Below are 17,899 nucleotides of genomic sequence, written 5' to 3'. Positions count from 1 at the left end.
CGGCAGCCAGCGTGCGCCCAGCGGAGGCCAGAGCTCGTTAGCAGTGTGACGACCTGGGGGTTATATTCACCTCGTTCTGTTGCACGTGAGTCTTACAGTCCTGCCCCAATACTGGGTGTGCCTCAGTTTCCCTGTGTGCTGCACCAGCACTTCAGGGGTGGGACCTGGGGGTGTGATTTCGCTGGGGCCCCAGGGGCCGGTGAGGGTGCCTGTGTGACCTGAGACCCAGGAGGGGGGTGCGACCAGGTGACATCTTTGGCCCGAAGCGAGACAAAGAGAAGGGGGAGGAGCAAAGGGGGGTGTTGGAGGTGGGGTGGCTGGGGGGCTGCGTGGGGGGACTGGAGGGGGGGAGTCCAGGGCGTCTGGCCCAGGACTCCCCAAGATGGACGTGGCTGAAAGCCCCTGATTTCTGTGCTAACAAGCTCTGCGCCGGGCTCCTGTCGACGAATAAACCCTCTGGGTCCCCAGCGGGCGGAGAGTCCCGGCTGCCTGCGGAGTCGGGGGGCAGGACCCTCTGGCCCCCCAGGATCCCGCCTGGGCAGACTGGCTGGGGGAAGCGCACGGAGGGGCAGAGGAGGCTGGAGGCTCCGAGGTCGGACCCAGGAAGGTGGAGCCGGGGGAGCTGTGTGCCCTGCAGACAGGCTGCTCCCCGAGAGGAGGCTCCCCCAGAGCCCTGCCCGGCTTCGTGGGGAGCAGGTCCCGAGCATCGCCCCGGTAGTCGCCCGCCACCCCAATGAAAGCCTGGACTCTGGGGGGCAGGCCCAGCTCTGATCACCCCCACCTTGGCCGGCTCTCGCTTTAGGCAGCCGCCCCCCACCTTGTGGCCCAGGTACGACACCTCGGCCAGCCCCACCTGGCACTTGGCAGCTTTTACATCCTGGAGGTGACCCGGCCCCCTCTCTCCTGGGACACGTGGTCCTCCCAGGTCTGGCTAAAGACACGGATGTCATGGAAATCCGCCACGGCCAAACTCTCCCTCCCGCTCAGGAGCTGGTCCGCCTGGCGCTGGAAGGTGGCCGGTGCCCCCGTTAGGCCGAAAGGCAGGGCCAGGAACTCGTAGAGCCCCAGGGGCTGATAGAAGCAGATTGCAGTCGGGCATCCGGATCCCCAGGTTCTTGCCAGTAGCCCTTGGTGAGATCCATCGTGGGGTGATAACGACCCCATCCCCCAGCTCGTCTAGAAGCTCGTCAGGCCTAGGCGTGGGGTGGGCATTGAACTTGGTGATGGCCTTAGGCCTCCGGTAATCCACACAAAACCGGATCAACCCGTCTTCCTTGGGGATCAGCAGCACGGGAGAGGCCCGAGGGTTGGGGGACGGCTGGATCACCCCTAAAGCCAACATGTTCTTGACCTCTCTCTCCAGGTCCTGGGCTGTTTTCCCAGTGACCCAAAATGGGGGGCATCTTACTGGGGGTGGGCTCCTGTCTCCAGCTGGTGGGCGGCCGGGTTAGGGAGCCCAGGCCAGTTGGAGAACAGCTCCTGGTAGGAACCCAGCGCCCCTCGGGTCTCCGTCTGGGGGCGGGGGTAAGCTGGTCTGAGAGGGGAACTGATCCCGGCAAAGGGCTGGCCCCTGTCTCAGGGAATAGATCCACCTGGGGATCCTCTCCCTGCTCCCCCACTGGCCGCACGCGGCCAGGACCAGCCTCTCCCGGTCCCAGTGCGGCTTCGTCAGGCTGGCCTGGCCCACCCAGTGGCTGTGAGCCCGGTTGGGCCGCTCTGCTACACGGTCCACCTCGTTCAGCTGCTTGATGACCTCAAAGGGCCCGTCGCAGGGGGCCGGTGGTTTGTTCTGTCTCTCGGGGATGAGGAGCATCCCCTGGTCCCCGGGGCGTAGCTGCGGGCCCGCGCGGAGCGGTCGAACCAGGCTTTCTGCTTCCCTTGGGCCCTGGCCGGGTTTCCCCCGGCCAAGCCCACGAGCTCCGCGAGCTTTGCCCGGAGAGTCGGGCCATGCCCCACCACTGCTTCTCCATCGGGGGAGGCCTCCCACTCCCACTCGCCCCGCCTCAGCTCCAGGGGGCCCCTCACTCCCCTCCCGAACAGCAACTCCAACGGAGAGAACCCGGTTGATTCCCGGGGCACTTCCCGGTACGCGAACAGCAGGTGAGGTAAGTACTTCTCCCAGTCCTGCGGGTGCTGGTTCATAAAGGTTTTCAGCATCATCTTTAGCGTCCCATTGAACCTCTCCACCAGCCCATTGGACTGGGGTGATAAGCTGAGGCCCAGTTGTGCCGGACCCCACATTTCTCCCACAAGCACCGGAGCAGGGCCGACATGAAGTTGGAGCCTTGGTCTGTCAAGACGTCCTTGGGGAACCCCACTCGGCTGAAAATGGTCAGGAGCGCATCGGCCACGGTGTCTGCTTCAATGGAAGCTAAGGGCACTGCCTCGGGGTAGCGGGTGGCAAAATCTACCACCCCCAGAATGTATTTCTTCCCCGACCGAGTCGTCTTGTTGAGAGGCCCCACGTTGTCCATGGCCACCTTCTGGAAAGGCTCCTCTATGATGGGCAAAGGTCTCAAAGCCGCTTTCCCCTTGTCCCGGGCCTTCCCCACCCTCTGACAGGGGTCACAGGATCGGCAATACTGCCAGACCGTGGTAAAGACCCCGGGCCAGTAAAAGTTCTGTAGCAACCTCTGCCAGGTGCGCCGGATTCCCTGGTGCCCTGCGAGGGGGATGTCATGGGCCAGGGACAGGAGCTTGCAGCGATACTTCTGGGGGACCACCAGCTGCCTCCTGATCCCACAGGACTCCACTTCCCCTGGGGGAGCCCATTCTCGGTACAGGAACCCCTTCTCCCACAGGAACCTCTCCTGGCAGCCTCTCCTCATGGTCCGTCCCACCCTGAGGTCGGCCAGGTCCCTGAGCTTCCGCAAGGAGGGATCTTTCCTCAACTCGGCCTGGAACTCAGCGGCTGGGGAAGGGATGGGGCCCGGTTCCCTCTCGCTGGCCGGGTCTGAGGCCTCCCCCTCTCTGAGCCGTGCCCCTCGGCGCACCCTCCCCACCAGGGTAGGGTCCTGTGCCTCTGGTGTGGTACCCTCCCCAAGGTCAGGGTGCAGTGCCCCTCGCCGGCTCTGGCTACGGGTCACAACCAGGGCGGTCTGGGGCTTGCTTGGCCAGTCCTCTAGGTCTCCCCCCATCAAAACTTCAGTGGGCAAATGGTGGTGTACCCCCACATCCTTGGGGCCCTCCTTGGCCCCCCATTTCAGGTGTACCCTTGCCACGGGCACCTTAAATGGGGTCCCGCCCACCCCTGTCAGGGTCATGTAGGTGTTGGGCACCACCCGATCTGGGGCCACCACCTCGGGCCGGGCCAGCGTCACCTCTGCACCCGTATCCCAGTATCCATTGACCTTCCTGCCATCCACCTCCAGGGGAACAAGGCACTCTCTCCGGAGGGACAGCCCCGCGCCCACCCTGTAAACCGAGCACCCTGAGTCCAGAGCCTCCAGCCCTCTGGCGGAGCTGGCCGGGGGTACTCTTCCCTCCTGAGCAGGTGGTAAACTGGTAGCCCCCCTTGCCTGGGTCGTCTGCCCCTCGTCCAGCTGAGTCCCTACCCAGTTAACCCTGGGTAGGTTGGGTCTGCTCAGTTTGTCCCTGAGCCCGGGGCACTGGGTCCGTACGTGGCCTGTCTGGCCACAGTGATAGCAGCTCAGGTCACGTTGGTCCCCTCGAGCAGGTCGGAGGGGCCCGACGCCAGGCGTCCCCCTTGGGAGGGGGTTCTCCCTATTTCCCCGCTGGGAGGCCCCCTGGTGACTCTCTCTCTGCATCGGGGGGGGCCTGTTCTTTTGGGACTCCTCCCGGCTACCCCCTGACCGACTGTTCACAAACTCGTCGGCCAGCTGCCCTGCGTGCTGGGGGTTCTCCAGCTTTTTGTCCACCAGCCACAGCCTCAGGTCGGAAGGACACTGTTCATACAGTTGCTCCAGTACGATTAGGTCAAGCAGGTCCTCTTTAGCTCGGGCCCCAGCTGTCCACTTGCGGGCATAGCCCTGCATCCGGTTGGCCCGTTGTAGGTAGGTGACCTCAGGCGTTTTACGCTGACTCCGGAACCTTCTCCGGTACATCTCGGGGGTCAGCCCAAACTCACGGAGCAGGGCCTGTTTGAACGGTTCATAGTCCCCTGCCTCCGGCCCTGTCATCCGGCTGTACGCCTCTGTGACGATGTGACGCAGCAGGGAGGGGGCAGTGTTGACCTGGGAATGTGAACGGGGGGGGGGGGGCATGTGAACATGGGACTCAGCGGGGCGGGGGGGTGACACCTCTGCCCAGGAATGTGAACAGAGGCTGCAGGAGGGAGCCTGCTGGGGGGGTTTAGTTTCAGTTTGGGGCTGGGTGGAGGAACGCAGGGAACCCCAGGGCTGGGGTCTGAGCTCCCTGCCCCCCAGAAAGACTCTACTGAGGGGTCCTGGGGGTACCCACAAGCTCTGTTTTGGACTGTGTTCCTGTTGTCCAATAAACCTTCTGTTTTACTGGCTGGCTGAGAGTCTCAGGGAATCCCAGGAAGAGGGGTGCAGGGCCTGGACTCCCCCACACTCCGTGACAACTGGTGTTAGCGGTGGGATGTACTGCACCCCGTGGACGGCGCTTCCTGCAGTAAGTGACTGGGGAGCAGTAAAACGAAGGGGGATTGACGGGGACCAGGCGTGCTGGAGATTCAGAGAGAGACGGTTTCAGGGGGCAGTTAACCCCTGGGAGTGTGTGACCAGAGAGAAGGACTTTTGCAGTAACAGGGTCCCCCGGGGGATTGCAGCGAGCGGTCCCAGGGGCGGAGGAGTCTGCAGCTCGACCCTGGCGAAGAGGTGGTGACCTCATGTGACAAAGTGGGACTGTTCTTAATGTTTCCTCTGAATAGTGTGGGGGTGCCTCAGTTTCCCCTATGCAGTTCTTAAGTCTCTAGGGGGTGGGGTAAGGGTGTATAATCATTGCAGAGCCCTAGAGGGCAGGTGTGTGCAGGGGTCTGGACACAGAGAATGGCCGACACCCTGTTTCCTGGCCACTGATGGCCTGGGCCCTTCCCCCCTGCAAGGTGAGAGCTAAAGGGTTGGAGAACAAAGGAATCCGGTGACCTCCTGGCCCGGGAAAGGGACAAAGCCCAGAGGAGGAGGGGCTGGAGGGAGTTTCAGTTTGGGGCTGGCTGGGACATGGAGTGAAGGGCAGACGGGGTTGTCTGGCTCACTGCCCCCCAAAATGGACCCAGCTGAGGGGTCCTGTTCTCTGCACCTACAAGCTCTGTGTTAGACCACGTTCCTGTCGTCTAATAAACCTTCTGTGTTACTGGCTGGCTGAGAGTCACGTCTGAGTGTGGAGTCGGGGGGCAGGACCCTCTGGCTTCCCCAGGAGCCCGCCTGGGCGGACTCGCTGTGGGAAGCGCACGGAGGGGCAGAGGAGGCTGAATGCTCCGAGGTCAGACCCAGGCAGGTGGAAGCTGTGTGAGCCTGCATAGGGGAAACTGAGGCACCCCCACAATATTCAGAGGAAACATTAAGAACAGTCCCACTTCGTCACACCTCAAGAAGGACTGGCACACGAGGGGTTTTCCCTGGAAACCGTGGGAAGCTGCCCGGCCTGCGAGTGGCCAGCAGGGAGATGTACGCTAAACGCCTGAAGAGCGACCTGGTGGAGCTGTGCAGGCAGAGGGGGCTGCGCATCGGGAGGGCCACCAAGGAACAGCTGATTGCCCAGTTGGAGGAGAGGGATCGCTTGGATGACCCGATCCCTGTCCCTGAGGGAAGCCGCCCGGCGGACGCAGCGTGGGCCCTGGGGCCTGACCGGGCTGGGAGGGGTCAGACTGCTGCCGAGGACACCCCAAGACCCTTCCTACCTAGGCCTGGGGGAGGGGTTGGGGGAAGCCCTGCGAATACCGAGGGCACCCTGACCCCAGCAGCCAGCAGGGGATCCTCCCGGCGGAGCTCCCCATCCCTGGAGCGGAGGCGGCTGGAATGGGAGAGGGAGATGAAAATGAGGGAGCTGGAGGATCATGAGAAACAGCGTCAGCATGAGCAGGAGGAGAAGGAGAAACAACGTCAGCATGAGCAGGAGGAGAAGGAGAGGGAGCGTCAGGAGAAGGAGAGGGAGCGTCAGGAGAAGGAGAAACAGAGGCAGCATGAGCTGGAGCTGGCCAGGCTGAGGAGCAGTGGGGCCCCGGCTGCGGTGAGCGCGGGGGGACCCAAGACTGCAGGGAGCTTTGATAAGTGCTTCCTGGCCCAGCAGAAGGAGCGGGGGACATAGATGCTTCCTCACGGCCTTTGAGAACACCTGCGAGCTGCACAGGGTTGACCCTGCAGACAGGCTCCAGTTCCCCACCCCCTGACTGGACCCCAAAGCCGTGGAGGTGCACAGCCGGATGACAGGGCCGGAGGCAGGGAACTACGTTGTCACAGCGTGTGGGGGAGTCCAGGCCCTGCCCCCCTCTTCCAGGGATTCACTGAGACTCTCAGCCAGCCAGTAAAGAGGAAGGTTTATTGCACCACAGGAACACAGTCCAAAACAGAGCTTGTGGGTACCCCCGGGACCCCTCAGTCACGTCCTTCTGGGGGGCAGGGAGCTCAGACCCCAGCCCTGGGGTTCCCTGCGTTCCTCCACCCAGCCCCAAACTGAAACTAAACCCCCCCAGCAGGTTCCCTCCTGCAGCCTCTGTTCACATTCCCGGGCAGAGGTGTTACCCCCCCCCGCTCAGGGGACAGGCTCTCAGGTCTCCCCTCCCCAGGGCACAGTCCCAGGTCAACACTCCCCCTCCCCGCTGCGTCCCATCCCCACAGGCTGGGAACTCCCAGCCAAGCTGGGCGCAGGTTTGAGACAGGAAGTGCCGGAGACGCTGGAGCCCTGGCGGACCAAAGGGAGGGGCCTGAACTGGGAGCAGGCCAGGACGCCTGGGTCCCCGCAGGGCTCTGAGGACAGGGCACCCCCCTCCGAGCCCCTCCCCAGCCCCAGAAGCCGTTTCCATCACGTCAGTCACGCTGGCGGCCCGGGGCAGGAAACGCTGCATCACGCCATCGACCACATCCCCCCCAGCCCCGCCCGGCTCCCGACACGGCCCCGGCCAGCCATGGGGCACCGCCCGGCCCAGCCCGCGGGCCCTCGCCACCCCCCACGAGCCTCTGGCACACCGGGCACCCACCACTCCCGGCCCTGACGTGAGTAGCCCATGGCCCATCCCCCGCTTCGGAGCCGGCGGCCCCCCCCAGAGGGGACAGGCCCCGCGTCCCATCCCCTGCACCCCCGAGTCCCATGCCCTGGGGCCAGATCAGAGCCGCCCCCCCACCCCCGAGGGGACAGGCCCCGCGTCCCATCCCCCGCACCCCCGAGTCCCCTGCCCTGGGGCCAGATCAGAGCCGCCCCGCCCCCCGAGGGGACAGGCCCCGCGTCCCATCCCCCGCACCCCCGAGTCCCCTGCCCTGGGGCCAGATCAGAGCCGCCTCCCCACCCCCGAGAGGGAACAGGCCCCACGTCCCATCCCCCACACCCCCGAGTCCCCTGCCCTGGGGCCAGATCAGAGCCGGCGCCCCCCCGCCCAGAGGGGACAGGCCCCGCGTCCCATCCCCCACACCCCCGAGTCCCCTGCCCTGGGGCCAGATCAGAGCCGGCGCCCCCCCGCCCAGAGGGGACAGGCCCCGCGTCCCATCCCCCGCACCCCCGAGTCCCCTGCCCTGGGGCCAGATCAGAGCCGGCGCCCCCCCCCCCAGAGGGGACAGGCCCCATGTCCCATCCCCCGCACCCCTGAGTCCCCTGCCCTGGGGCCAGATCAGAGCCAGCCCCCCCCCCCAGAGGGGACAGGCCCCACGTCCCATCCCCCGCACCCCCGAGTCCCCTGCCCTGGGGCCAGATCAGAGCCGGCGCCCCCCCCCCCAGAGGGGACAGGCCCCATGTCCCATCCCCCGCACCCCCGAGTCCCCTGCCCTGGGGCCAGATCAGAGCCGCCCCCCCCCGAGGGGACAGGCCCCGCGTCCCATCCCCCGCACCCCCGAGTCCCCTGCCCTGGGGCCAGATCAGAGCCAGCCCCCCCCCCCCAGAGGGGACAGGCCCCACGTCCCATCCCCCACACCCCCGAGTCCCCTGCCCTGGGGCCAGATCAGAGCCAGCCCCCCCGCGTCCCATCCCCCGCACCCCCGAGTCCCCTGCCCTGGGGCCAGATCAGAGCCAGCATCCCCCCCCCAGAGGGGACAGGCCCCGCGTCCCATCCCCCGCACCCCCGAGTCCCCTGCCCTGGGGCCAGATCAGAGCCGGCGCCCCCCCCCCCGAAGAGGGGACAGGCCCTGGGTCCCCCCCCACCCCACAGCCAGTCCTGGGTCAGAGCTGGGACCTCCCCCCCATGAACCCCCCCATTTATCTCCCCATCTCTCTCTCTCTCTCTCTCTCTCTGCAGCGGATCGCCGACGATGCCCCCGTCTCTGCCCCCCGTCCCCGCGCTCCCGCCCCCTTCGCCGCCCCCCGCCCCGCCCTGCGTCCCCTGCCTGGCGGCCATGTTGGCGCTGGCCGGGGTGGCCGGCCTCTTCGCCGTGCTCTCGGCCCTGCTGGGCGAGCGGCTCTTCCGGGCCGCCCGGGCCCGGGGGGTGCCCAGCGTGTGGCGCCGGGGGGGGGCGCTGTGGATCGAGCCGGCGGCCCCGCCCCAGCCGGACGGAGCCCCCCAGGCGGAGGCGGGCGAGCTGTGGATCCCGCGGCCCACGCCCGGCGCCGAGGACTGGTACCGGGGGCCGACCGGCAGCACCGCGGCCTTGTGGGACGCCGAGGCGCCAGCCTGGGGGGCCCAGCCCCACGTCACCCTGCAGGACATCTCCGACTTCTTCCGGCGAGGAGGGGGCGGCCTGGGGAGGGGGCCGTGAGCACAGGCGCGGGGGGGGCATCAGGAGGCAAACCCCCCCCCCCCGTGGCCCCCAGAAGCAGCATTCACCCCATGGATGTTGGGGCTGAGCTGAGATTTTGGGGGGACACCTTGAAAACTCTGGGGCGCCCCACAAGCCCGCTGAGGACCCCCCCATTGTCCCCTGGCACGGGGCTCTGTTTGCCCCATTCACTGTTACTTCTCTCCTGCCAGGGGGCTCAGCCGGGCCTGCACCCCCCCGACCTCCCCCCACCCGCCATGGGGCGCAGAGGAGCCGCCCTGTGAGACACGGGGAGTTTCGGCCAGCGGCCAGTTCACGGGGCTACGGACAAGTGCAGAAGTGGCCGAAGCTCCTGGCTCCGTTAACAACCCCTGGGGGCGGGCGGGGGGCTCGGTGTGTCCCCCATTCACCCCCCGCCTGCTTTGCCGCGGCTGCCCAGAGCACGGCCTGGGGGGCTCGGCCAGGCCCGGCGTTCGGTGGCCGGCGTGTGGCTTGAACGGCCCGGCACCGACTCGCGCAATAAAGAGTGTTGACTGGACGGCTGGGTCTGAGATCTGTGCCGAGACACAAGCCCTGTCCCTGGGGGGACAGGCCCCCTGCCCCATTCCCTGCCCCCCCCGAGCCAGCCAGCCCCCTGACCCGGGGCCGGATGGGAGCCGGCGCCCCCTAGAGGGGACAGGCCCCCTGCCCCATTCCCTGCCCCCCGCCCCCGAGCCAGCCAGCCCCTGACCCGGGGCCGGATGGGAGCCGGCGCCCCCTAGAGGGGACAGGCCCCCTGCCCCATTCCCTGCCCCCCCCCCCGAGCCAGCCAGTCCCCTGACCCGGGGCCGGATGGGAGCCGGCGCCCCCTAGAGGGGACAGGCCCCCTGCCCCATTCCCTGCCCCCCCCCGAGCCAGCCAGTCCCCTGACCGGGGGCCGGATGGGAGCCGGCGCCCCCTAGAGGGGACAGGCCCCACGTCCCGTTGCCCATTTCCCAGCCCCCCTATTTCCTCTCCCAAAGACCCCACCCCGCTCCCAGCCGACTCCTCTGAATTTCTGGGCCCAAATCCCCGCAGGTCCCTTTTCTGCCACCCCCCCAAACAGGGAACTGAGCAGCTCGTCATTTCTCCCCCCGCTGCCCCAGGGCCCCACTTCCTTCCAGGTCTTTCACCATTTCCTCTCCTCCTCTTCACTCTTTCTCGTTCACTCGTTCCCGCACCGTCCTGCAGCACAGGAGCTTCCACGTGCTGGTCCTGGGCTCAGACCCCCCCACACACCCCAGCCCCACCTGCAGCCACGAGCTGGCCCCAGCTTTCCAGCCACGAGGTATGACGGGGGCAATTGGTGTGTGCGGTGGGATCAGCTAGAGAACGAGCTTGCTGTGTGGGAATGTGGGGGGGAGGAATTAGAGTGGGGGGTTAAGCAGGAGACTGGTAGTTGGCTACATAGCAATGGGCTGCGGGTCAGGAGTGGGGGGCACCGGCAGGGCTGGGGAGTAGGGCTGGGCTGGCAGGGGACTGCAGGTCGGGAGTGAGGGGCACCGGCGGGGCTGGCGGGGGGCTGCGGGTCGGGAGTGAGGGGCACCGGCGGGGCTGGCGGGGGGCTGCGGGTCGGGAGTGAGGGGCACCGGCGGGGCTGGCGGGGGGCTGCGGGTCGGGAGTGAGGGGCACCGGCGGGGCTGGCAGGGGGCTGCGGGTCGGGAGTGAGGGGCACCGGCGGGGCTGGCGGGGGGCTGCGGGTCGGGAGTGAGGGGCACCGGCGGGGCTGGCGGGGGGCTGCGGGTCGGGAGTGAGGGGCACCGGCGGGGCTGGCGGGGGGCTGCGGGTCGGGAGTGAGGGGCACCGGCGGGGCTGGGGCAGGAGCCCAGGGCTTGGTGCCAGCTGGGTGGGGCCGCCTGTTCTGGAAACTGTCGGGCTCTTTCCGAGGTTTCTGTGGTGCGGGTCGGGCACTGATATTTCAGCAGGTGCAGCCCAGCCGTTGGGTGAGCTGGAGGCAGGGTGGAAAATTCTGGGGGGGGCATTTTGGGGCTGGTTGGGCCATAGGGTGAAATTCACTTGGCTCCCCCCACACACACACGCACCCGGCACAGCTCTGCCGGTGCCCCTCACTCCCGACCCGCAGCCCCCTGCCAGCCCCGCCCTGCCCCCCAGCTCTGCCGGTGCCCCTCACTCCCGACCCGCAGCCCCCTGCCGGCCCCGCCCTGCCCCCCAGCTCTGCCGGTGCCCCTCACTCCCGACCCGCAGCCCCCTGCCGGCCCCGCCCTGCCCCCCAGCTCTGCCGGTGCCCCTCACTCCCGACCCGCAGCCCCCTGCCGGCCCCGCCCTGCCCCCCAGCTCTGCCGGTGCCCCTCACTCCCGACCCGCAGCCCCCTGCCGGCCCCGCCCTGCCCCCCAGCTCTGCCGGTGCCCCTCACTCCCGACCCGCAGCCCCCTGCCGGCCCCGCCCTGCCCCCCAGCCCTGCCGGTGCCCCTCACTCCCGACCCGCAGCCCCCTGCCGGCCCCGCCCTGCCCCCCAGCCCTGCCGGTGCCCCTCACTCCCGACCCGCAGCCCCCTGCCAGCCCAGCCCTGCCCCCCAGCCCTGCCGGTGGTGCTCTCTGCATCTGGGGGGTTTCAGTTCCGCCTTTTATGCTTCATTCTAAATCTGGCTCCAGGTGCAGCCTGGGATAAATACGGACCCAAGAAATTGGAGGGACGCTCCGCAGCGCTCCCTGCTGGGAGAGGCCCTTAAACTCACCCACTTTCTCTTCCACTCCCAGGCTGGTGTGTGTCCGTCTGGCGCGTCTTCGGGCCCCTCTCTGCTCCGGACCCGTCCCTTGAGCCCCGGCACGGGACACCATGGCGGAATCGGGGGCCTGGCCCCAGCCGAAAATCCCGGCTACGCTCCTGCTTCTCCTGGTCGCTGCAGCCTGTGCAGAGTCGTCACCCGCATGGACGGGGAACGACCGCTCGGCCACCCGTGAGAAAAGCCAGCACGTCGGTACCGGCCCGGAAACTGCCTCGCCTTCGGCCGCGTTCGCCAGCCACAGCCCCGGCCCCTCTGCCGAATTAGCCAGCAACGGCACCGGCCCCTCTGCCAAATTTGCCGTGCGTCCACCCATCATGGCACAGCAGATGCCCCCCACCACCCCGACGCTGGCAACGGAGCAGCCGGTTGGCTCGGTGTCTCCATCTGCCCTTCCCGCTGTGGAGGCCGCCGGGTCGTCTGGCCCAGCCGGGGCGACGGCCGCGGGTGGAGAAAAGCCCGACGTGGATCTGAAGCGAGAAGAACTGAAGGGGCAAGTGGGCACGGAACCAGGGAGCCCAAGTCCGGGGCAGGAGAACCAGACAGTGCCAGGCAGGAGCGGGCAGAGCAAGAGCGCCCCCACGGAGCCCGCCAAGCCAGAGGGCGCCGATCGGGGCGGACACAACCGGACCCTGCCAGCCAGCGCCGATCGGGGCGGACACAACCGGACCCTGCCAGCCAGCACCGATCGGACTGGACACAACCGGACCCTGCCAGCCAGCCCCGACAGGACCCTGCCAGCCAGCGCCGATCCGACCGGACACCCCGGGGAGGACCAGACCACCCCCAAACTCTCACCCTCTGCCCTACCCCCCACCCCGCCTGTCAAACAGGTGCCCGGCTTCGACGCCTGGATTACGCCGCCAGCCGCTCCGGCCCCCAGCCCCCGCCCGCTGCCCCTGGCCATGATCGTGCCGCCCGCCATCGTCGCCGCCCTGCTGCTGGCCCTGCTCCCCCTGCTGCTGCACTTTCGGCGCCGCCGCCGCTCCGGCTCCACCAGCTTCAGCGCCGGGCGGGCCGGGCCCAGCGCCTGGGCGGGGCCGGTGAGCCTGCCGGAGGAGCGGGGCGAGGGGCAGGCCGGGGACGGGGGGCAGCAGGCCGGGCCGGGCGAAGCCAGGCGGCCCACGCTCACCACTTTCTTCGGGAAGCGCCACTCCCGGGTGTCCTCGGTGGCCATGGAGGACGTGGCCGGGGCGAAGGGCGAGGGGCCCCTTTCGGAGCCCCTGCTGGCCACGGGGGAGCAGGGGAGCGAGCCCGGGCCACAGGGGGCAGGGGAAGCCAATGGGACAGTGCCCTTGACGCCCGGACCCCCCTCGCCCCCCCCGGACCCCCCTGCCAACGGGGAATTCCCCCTGCCCCCCCCCATGGAGCAGGAAGCCGTGCCCCCTGTGTAAGCCCCACCCCCAATCGCCTGCCCCGCCCACAGCGCCCCCCTGCTGGAATAGCCAGGAGCTCCCCCCACAGCCAGCACCCTGCCCCCTCCCCACAGCGCCCCCTGCTGGGCGAGGCCGGGCTGGAGTAGCCGGGAGCTCCCCCCACAGCCAGCACCCTGCCCCCTCCCCACAGCGCCCCCTGCTGGGCAAGACCGGGCTGGAGTAGCTCCCCCCATATTCAGCACCCTGCCCCCTCCCCACAGCGCCCCCTGCTGGGCGAGGCCGGGCTGGAATAGCCAGGAGCTCCCCCCACAGCTGGCACCCTGCCCCCTCCCACAGCGCCCCCTGCTGGGCGAGACCAGGATGGAGTAGCCAGGAGCTCCCCCCACAGCCAGCACCCTGCCCCCTCCCCACAGCGCCCCCTGCTGGGTGAGGCCGGGCTGGAGTAGCCAGGAGCTCCCCCCACACCAGCATCCCCCCTCCTCCCCACAGCGCCCCCTGCTGGGCGAGGCCGGGGCTGTTTCCGTCTGCCCACCCAGACAATGGGGGATTCCTTGTCTCTCTTGCTCAAGTCTTTCTTTGTTTCTTTTGCAAGATTTTCTGCTGTCCCTAGCCACAAATTTCCTGTTTATGATTCACCCTTCGAGTCCATTTGAATTCAGAGTGAAGGGTTTAGGGTGTGAACAGAATAGAACCCAGGAGTCCTGGCTCCCAGCCCCACCCCCGTCCCATCCCCTGAGGTAACCCACAAGACAGCGCTCCCCTCCCGGAGCGGGAATAGAAACCAGCAGGCCAGCCCAGGAGTGGAGCTGGGGGGCGGGGGGGGGCAGGGCCGGGCTCGCAGGGGGCTGCGGGTCGGGAGTGAGGGGCACCGGCACAGCTGGGGGGGCAGGGCCGGGCTGGCAGGGGGCTGCGGGTCGGGAGTGAGGGGCACCGGCACAGCTTGGGGGACAAGGCCGGGCTCGCAGGGGGCTGTGGGTCGGGAGTGAGGGGCCCCGGCAGAGCTGAGGGTGTGATTGTGGTTCAGGGCAGGATGCTCGTGTCTCTTGGCTCGTCACAATTTCCTTTTGACTCACTCTGAGGCCTTGGGTAATTAACGGCGGAATTTGCTACAGGAAGGATGGCTCTGTGGGTGCCCCTCACTCCCGCCCCGCAGCCCCCCGCTAGCCCAGCCCTGCCCCCCGCCCAGCCCTGCCGGTGCCCCTCACTCCCGACCCACAGCCCCCTGCTAGCCCAGCCCTGCCCCCATCCAGCCCCGACGGTGCCCCTCACTCCCGACCCGCAGCCCCTGCTAGCCCAGCCCTGCCCCCCCGCCCAGCCCTGCCGGTGCCCCTCACTCCCGACCCACAGCCCCCTGCTAGCCCAGCCCTGCCCCCATCCAGCCCCGACGGTGCCCCTCACTCCCGACCCGCAGCCCCCTGCTAGCCCAGCCCTGCCCCCCAGCCCTGCCGGTGCCCCTCACTCCCGACCCGCAGCCCCCCGCTAGCCCAGCCCTGCCCCCCAGCCCTGCCGGTGCCCCTCACTCCCGACCCACAGCCCCCTGCCAGCCCAGCCCTGCCCCCCAGCCCTGCCGGTGCCCCTCACTCCCAACCCACAGCCCCCTGCTAGCCCAGCCCTGCCCCCCACCTCTGCCGGTGCCCCTCACTCCCGACCCGCAGCCCCCTGCCAGCCCCGCCCTGGGCTCCCCCGAGCTCTGCTCGGTCCCTGGGACACTTGCCTGTACATTTTATAGCACTTGGGAGGAACTGATCCCATTTCTGCAGAGTTTTATATTTTTGTGTATTTAATAAAGCGGTTTGTCGCTCCGTCACTGGCTGAGAGGGGAATTGTAACAGCAAAAGGCAACTGTCCAACACTGGAGAGTCACAGGGTCTAGGGCTAGAAGGGGACCCCGCGGAGCATCCTCTCCAGCCACAGGACGCCCCAAATTAATGCCAGGGGGAGCTCGGGCAGGGCAGTTCGAGAACGGCCCCCGCTGGGCGGAAGAGCCGCCGTGCCGGCGAACCCACCGCAGCCTGGCTGGGCTGTTCCCGCTGTGATATGGGGGTCGCTTGGCGGGAGTGAGCCTGGGGAGCTGCATCCGGGACACGAGGGGCATGGGCACCTCCGCAGGGACGCCGTGTGGGTGCTAGCCTGGGGGGGTCCCCATAACCGCCCGGGATGTGGCTCGGGGGATGGGGTGTTCGGGGGCTTTCCCTTCACCCCCTGCCCTGGTTCTTCTCACGCAGACAGAGCACAAGAGCAGACGTCCGGCGTGCAGCCAAGGTGCTGTTTAGTGGGGTTAGTTCCAAGCAAACACACCCAGAGGTCTCCACGGCAGCAGAGTCTGTTCCCCAGCGTCCCCCTTCCCGGCTCTGAGGCCGCAGAGCAGTTACCTCGTGCACCCCTGTGAGGATGTGACGCAGCGGGGAGGGGGGAGCGTTGACCTGGGACTGTGCCCTGGGGAGGGGAGACCTGAGAGCCTGTCCCCTGAGCCAGGAGGGGGAGGTGACACCTCTGCCTAGGAATGTGAAGACAGGCTGCAGGAGAGAGCCTGCTGGGGGGGTTTAGTTTCAGTTTGGGGCTGGGTGGAGGAACGCAGGGAACCCCAGGGCTGGGGTCTGAGCTCCCTGCTCCCCCAGAAGGACTTGACTGAGGGGTCCTGGGTGTACCCACAAGCTCTGTTTTGGACTGTGTTCCTGTTGTCCAATAAACCTTCTGTTTTACTGGCTGGCTGAGAGTCTCAGTGAATCCCAGGAAGAGGGGTGCAGGGCCTGGACTCCCCCACACTCCGTGACAACTGGTGGTAGCGGTGGGATGTCCTGCACGCCGTGAACGGCGCTTCCTGCAGTAAGTGACTGGGGAGCAGTAAAACGAAGGGGGATTGACGGGGACCAGGCGTGCTGAAGATTCAGAGAGAGACGGTTTCAGGGGGCGGTTAACCCCTGGGAGTGTGTGACCAGAGAGAAGGACTTTTGCAGTAACAGGGTCCCCCGGGGGATTGCGGCGAGTGGTCCCAGGGGCGGAGGAGTCTGCAGCTCGACCCTGGCAAAGAGGTGGTGACCTCAAGAAGGACTGGCACACAAGGGGTTTTTCCTGGAAACCGTGGAAAGCTGCCCGGCCTGCGAGTGGCCAGCAGGGAGATGTACGCTAAACGCCTGAAGAGCGACCTGGTGGAGCTGTGCAGGCAGAGGGGGCTGTGCATCGGGAGGTCCACCAAGGAACAGCTGATTGCCCAGTTGGAGGAGAGGGATCGCTTGGATGACCTGATCCCTGTCCCTGAGGGAAGCCGCCCGGCGGACGCAGCGTGGGCCCTGGGGCCTGACCGGGCTGGGAGGGGTCAGACTGCTGCCGAGGACATCCCGAGACCCTTCCTACCTATGTCTGGGGGAGGGGTTGGGGGAAGCCCGGCGACTACCGAGGGCACCCTGACCCCAGCAGCCAGCAGGGGATCCTCCCGGCGGAGCTCCCCATCCCTGGAGCTGAGGCGGCTGGAATGGGAGAGGGAGATGAAAATGAGGGAGCTGGAGGATCATGAGAAACAACGTCAACATGAGGAGAAACAACGTCAACATGAGCAGGAGGAGAAGGAGAAACAACGTCAACATGAGCAGGAGGAGAAGGAGAGGGAGCGTCAGGAGAAGGAGAAACAAAGACAACATGAACTGGAGCTGGCCAGGCTGAGGAGCAGTGGGGCCCCGTCTGCGGTGAGTGAGGGGGGACCCAAGACTGCAAGGAACTTTGATAAGTGCTTCCTGGCCCAGCGGAAGGAGGGGGAGGACATAGATAGCTTCCTGACGGCCTTTGAGAATGCCTGTGAGCTGCACAGGGTTGACCCTGCAGACAGGCTCCAGTTCCTCACCCCCTTACTGGACCCCAAAGCCGTGGAGGTGCACAGCCGGATGACAGGGCCGGAGGCAGGGGACTATGAACTGTTCAAACAGGCCCTGCTCCGTGAGTTTGGGCTGACCCCCGAGATGTACCGGAGAAGGTTCCGGAGTCAGCGTAAAACGCCTGAGGTCACCTACCTACAACTGGTCAACCGGATGCAGGGGTATGCCCGCAAGTGGACAGCTGGGGCCCGAGCTAAAGGGGACCTGCTTGACCTAATCGTACTGGAGCAACTGTATGAACAGTGCCCTTCCGACCTGAGGCTGTGGCTGGTGGACAAAAAGCTGGAGAACCCCCAGCACGCAGGGCAGCTGGCCGACGAGTTTGTGAACAGTCGGTCAGGGGGTAGCCGGGAGGAGTCCCAAAAGAACAGGCCCCCCCCAATGCAGAGAGAGAGTCACCAGGGGGCCTCCCAGCGGGGAAATAGGGAGAACCCCCTCCCAAGGGGAACGCCTGGCGTCGGGCCCCTCCGACCCGCTCGAGGGGACCAACGTGACCTGAGCTGCTATCACTGTGGCCAGAGAGGCCACGTACGGACCCAGTGCCCCAGGCTCAGGGACAAACTGAGCAGACCCAACCTACCCAGGGTTAATTGGGTAGGGACCCAGCTGGACGAGGGGCAGACGACCCAGGAAAGGGGGCTGCCAGCTTACCACCTGCTCAGGAGGGAAGAGTACCCCAGGCCAGCTCCGCCAGAGGGCTGGATGCTCTGGACTCAGGGTGCTCGGTTTACAGGGTGGGCGCGGGGCTGTCCCTCCGGAGAGAGTGCCTTGTTCCCCTGGAGGTGGATGGGAGGAAGGTCAATGGATACTGGGATACGGACGCGGAGGTGACGCTGGCCCGGCCCGAGGTGGTGGCCCCAGATCGGGTGGTGCCCAACACCTACATGACCCTGACAGGGGTGGGCGGGACCCCATTTAAGGTGCCCGTGGCAAGGGTACACCTGAAATGGGGGGCCAAGGAGGGCCCCAAGGATGTGGGGGTGCACCACCATTTGCCCACTGAAGTTTTGATGGGGGGAGACCTAGAGGACTGGCCAAGCAAGCCCCAGACCGCCCTGGTTGTGACCCGTAG

At 67.3% G+C, this 17,899-nt stretch overlaps 2 protein-coding genes across 2 annotated transcripts; both read left to right on the top strand.

Annotated features, from left to right (window-relative positions):
* The first annotated feature begins 6,834 nt into the window (after nt 1-6,834).
* On the top strand, nt 6,835-9,357 carry C6H16orf54 (chromosome 6 C16orf54 homolog). Its single transcript, XM_077819736.1, has 2 exons — nt 6,835-7,133; nt 8,363-9,357. Exon 2 carries the CDS (start codon nt 8,376-8,378, stop codon nt 8,817-8,819), a length of 444 nt encoding a protein of 147 aa, XP_077675862.1. The 5' UTR covers nt 6,835-7,133; nt 8,363-8,375; the 3' UTR covers nt 8,820-9,357.
* A 403-nt stretch (nt 9,358-9,760) lies between these two features.
* On the top strand, nt 9,761-12,976 carry SPN (sialophorin). Its single transcript, XM_077818838.1, has 2 exons — nt 9,761-10,125; nt 11,557-12,976. Exon 2 carries the CDS (start codon nt 11,636-11,638, stop codon nt 12,974-12,976), a length of 1,341 nt encoding a protein of 446 aa, XP_077674964.1. The 5' UTR covers nt 9,761-10,125; nt 11,557-11,635.
* Nucleotides 12,977-17,899: the final 4,923 nt, after the last annotated feature.

The sequence above is a fragment of the Eretmochelys imbricata genome, chromosome 6, assembly GCF_965152235.1.
Source record: "Eretmochelys imbricata isolate rEreImb1 chromosome 6, rEreImb1.hap1, whole genome shotgun sequence".
Lineage (NCBI taxonomy): Eukaryota > Metazoa > Chordata > Testudines > Cheloniidae > Eretmochelys > Eretmochelys imbricata.
This window is presented reverse-complemented; position numbering and strand designations above follow the sequence as displayed.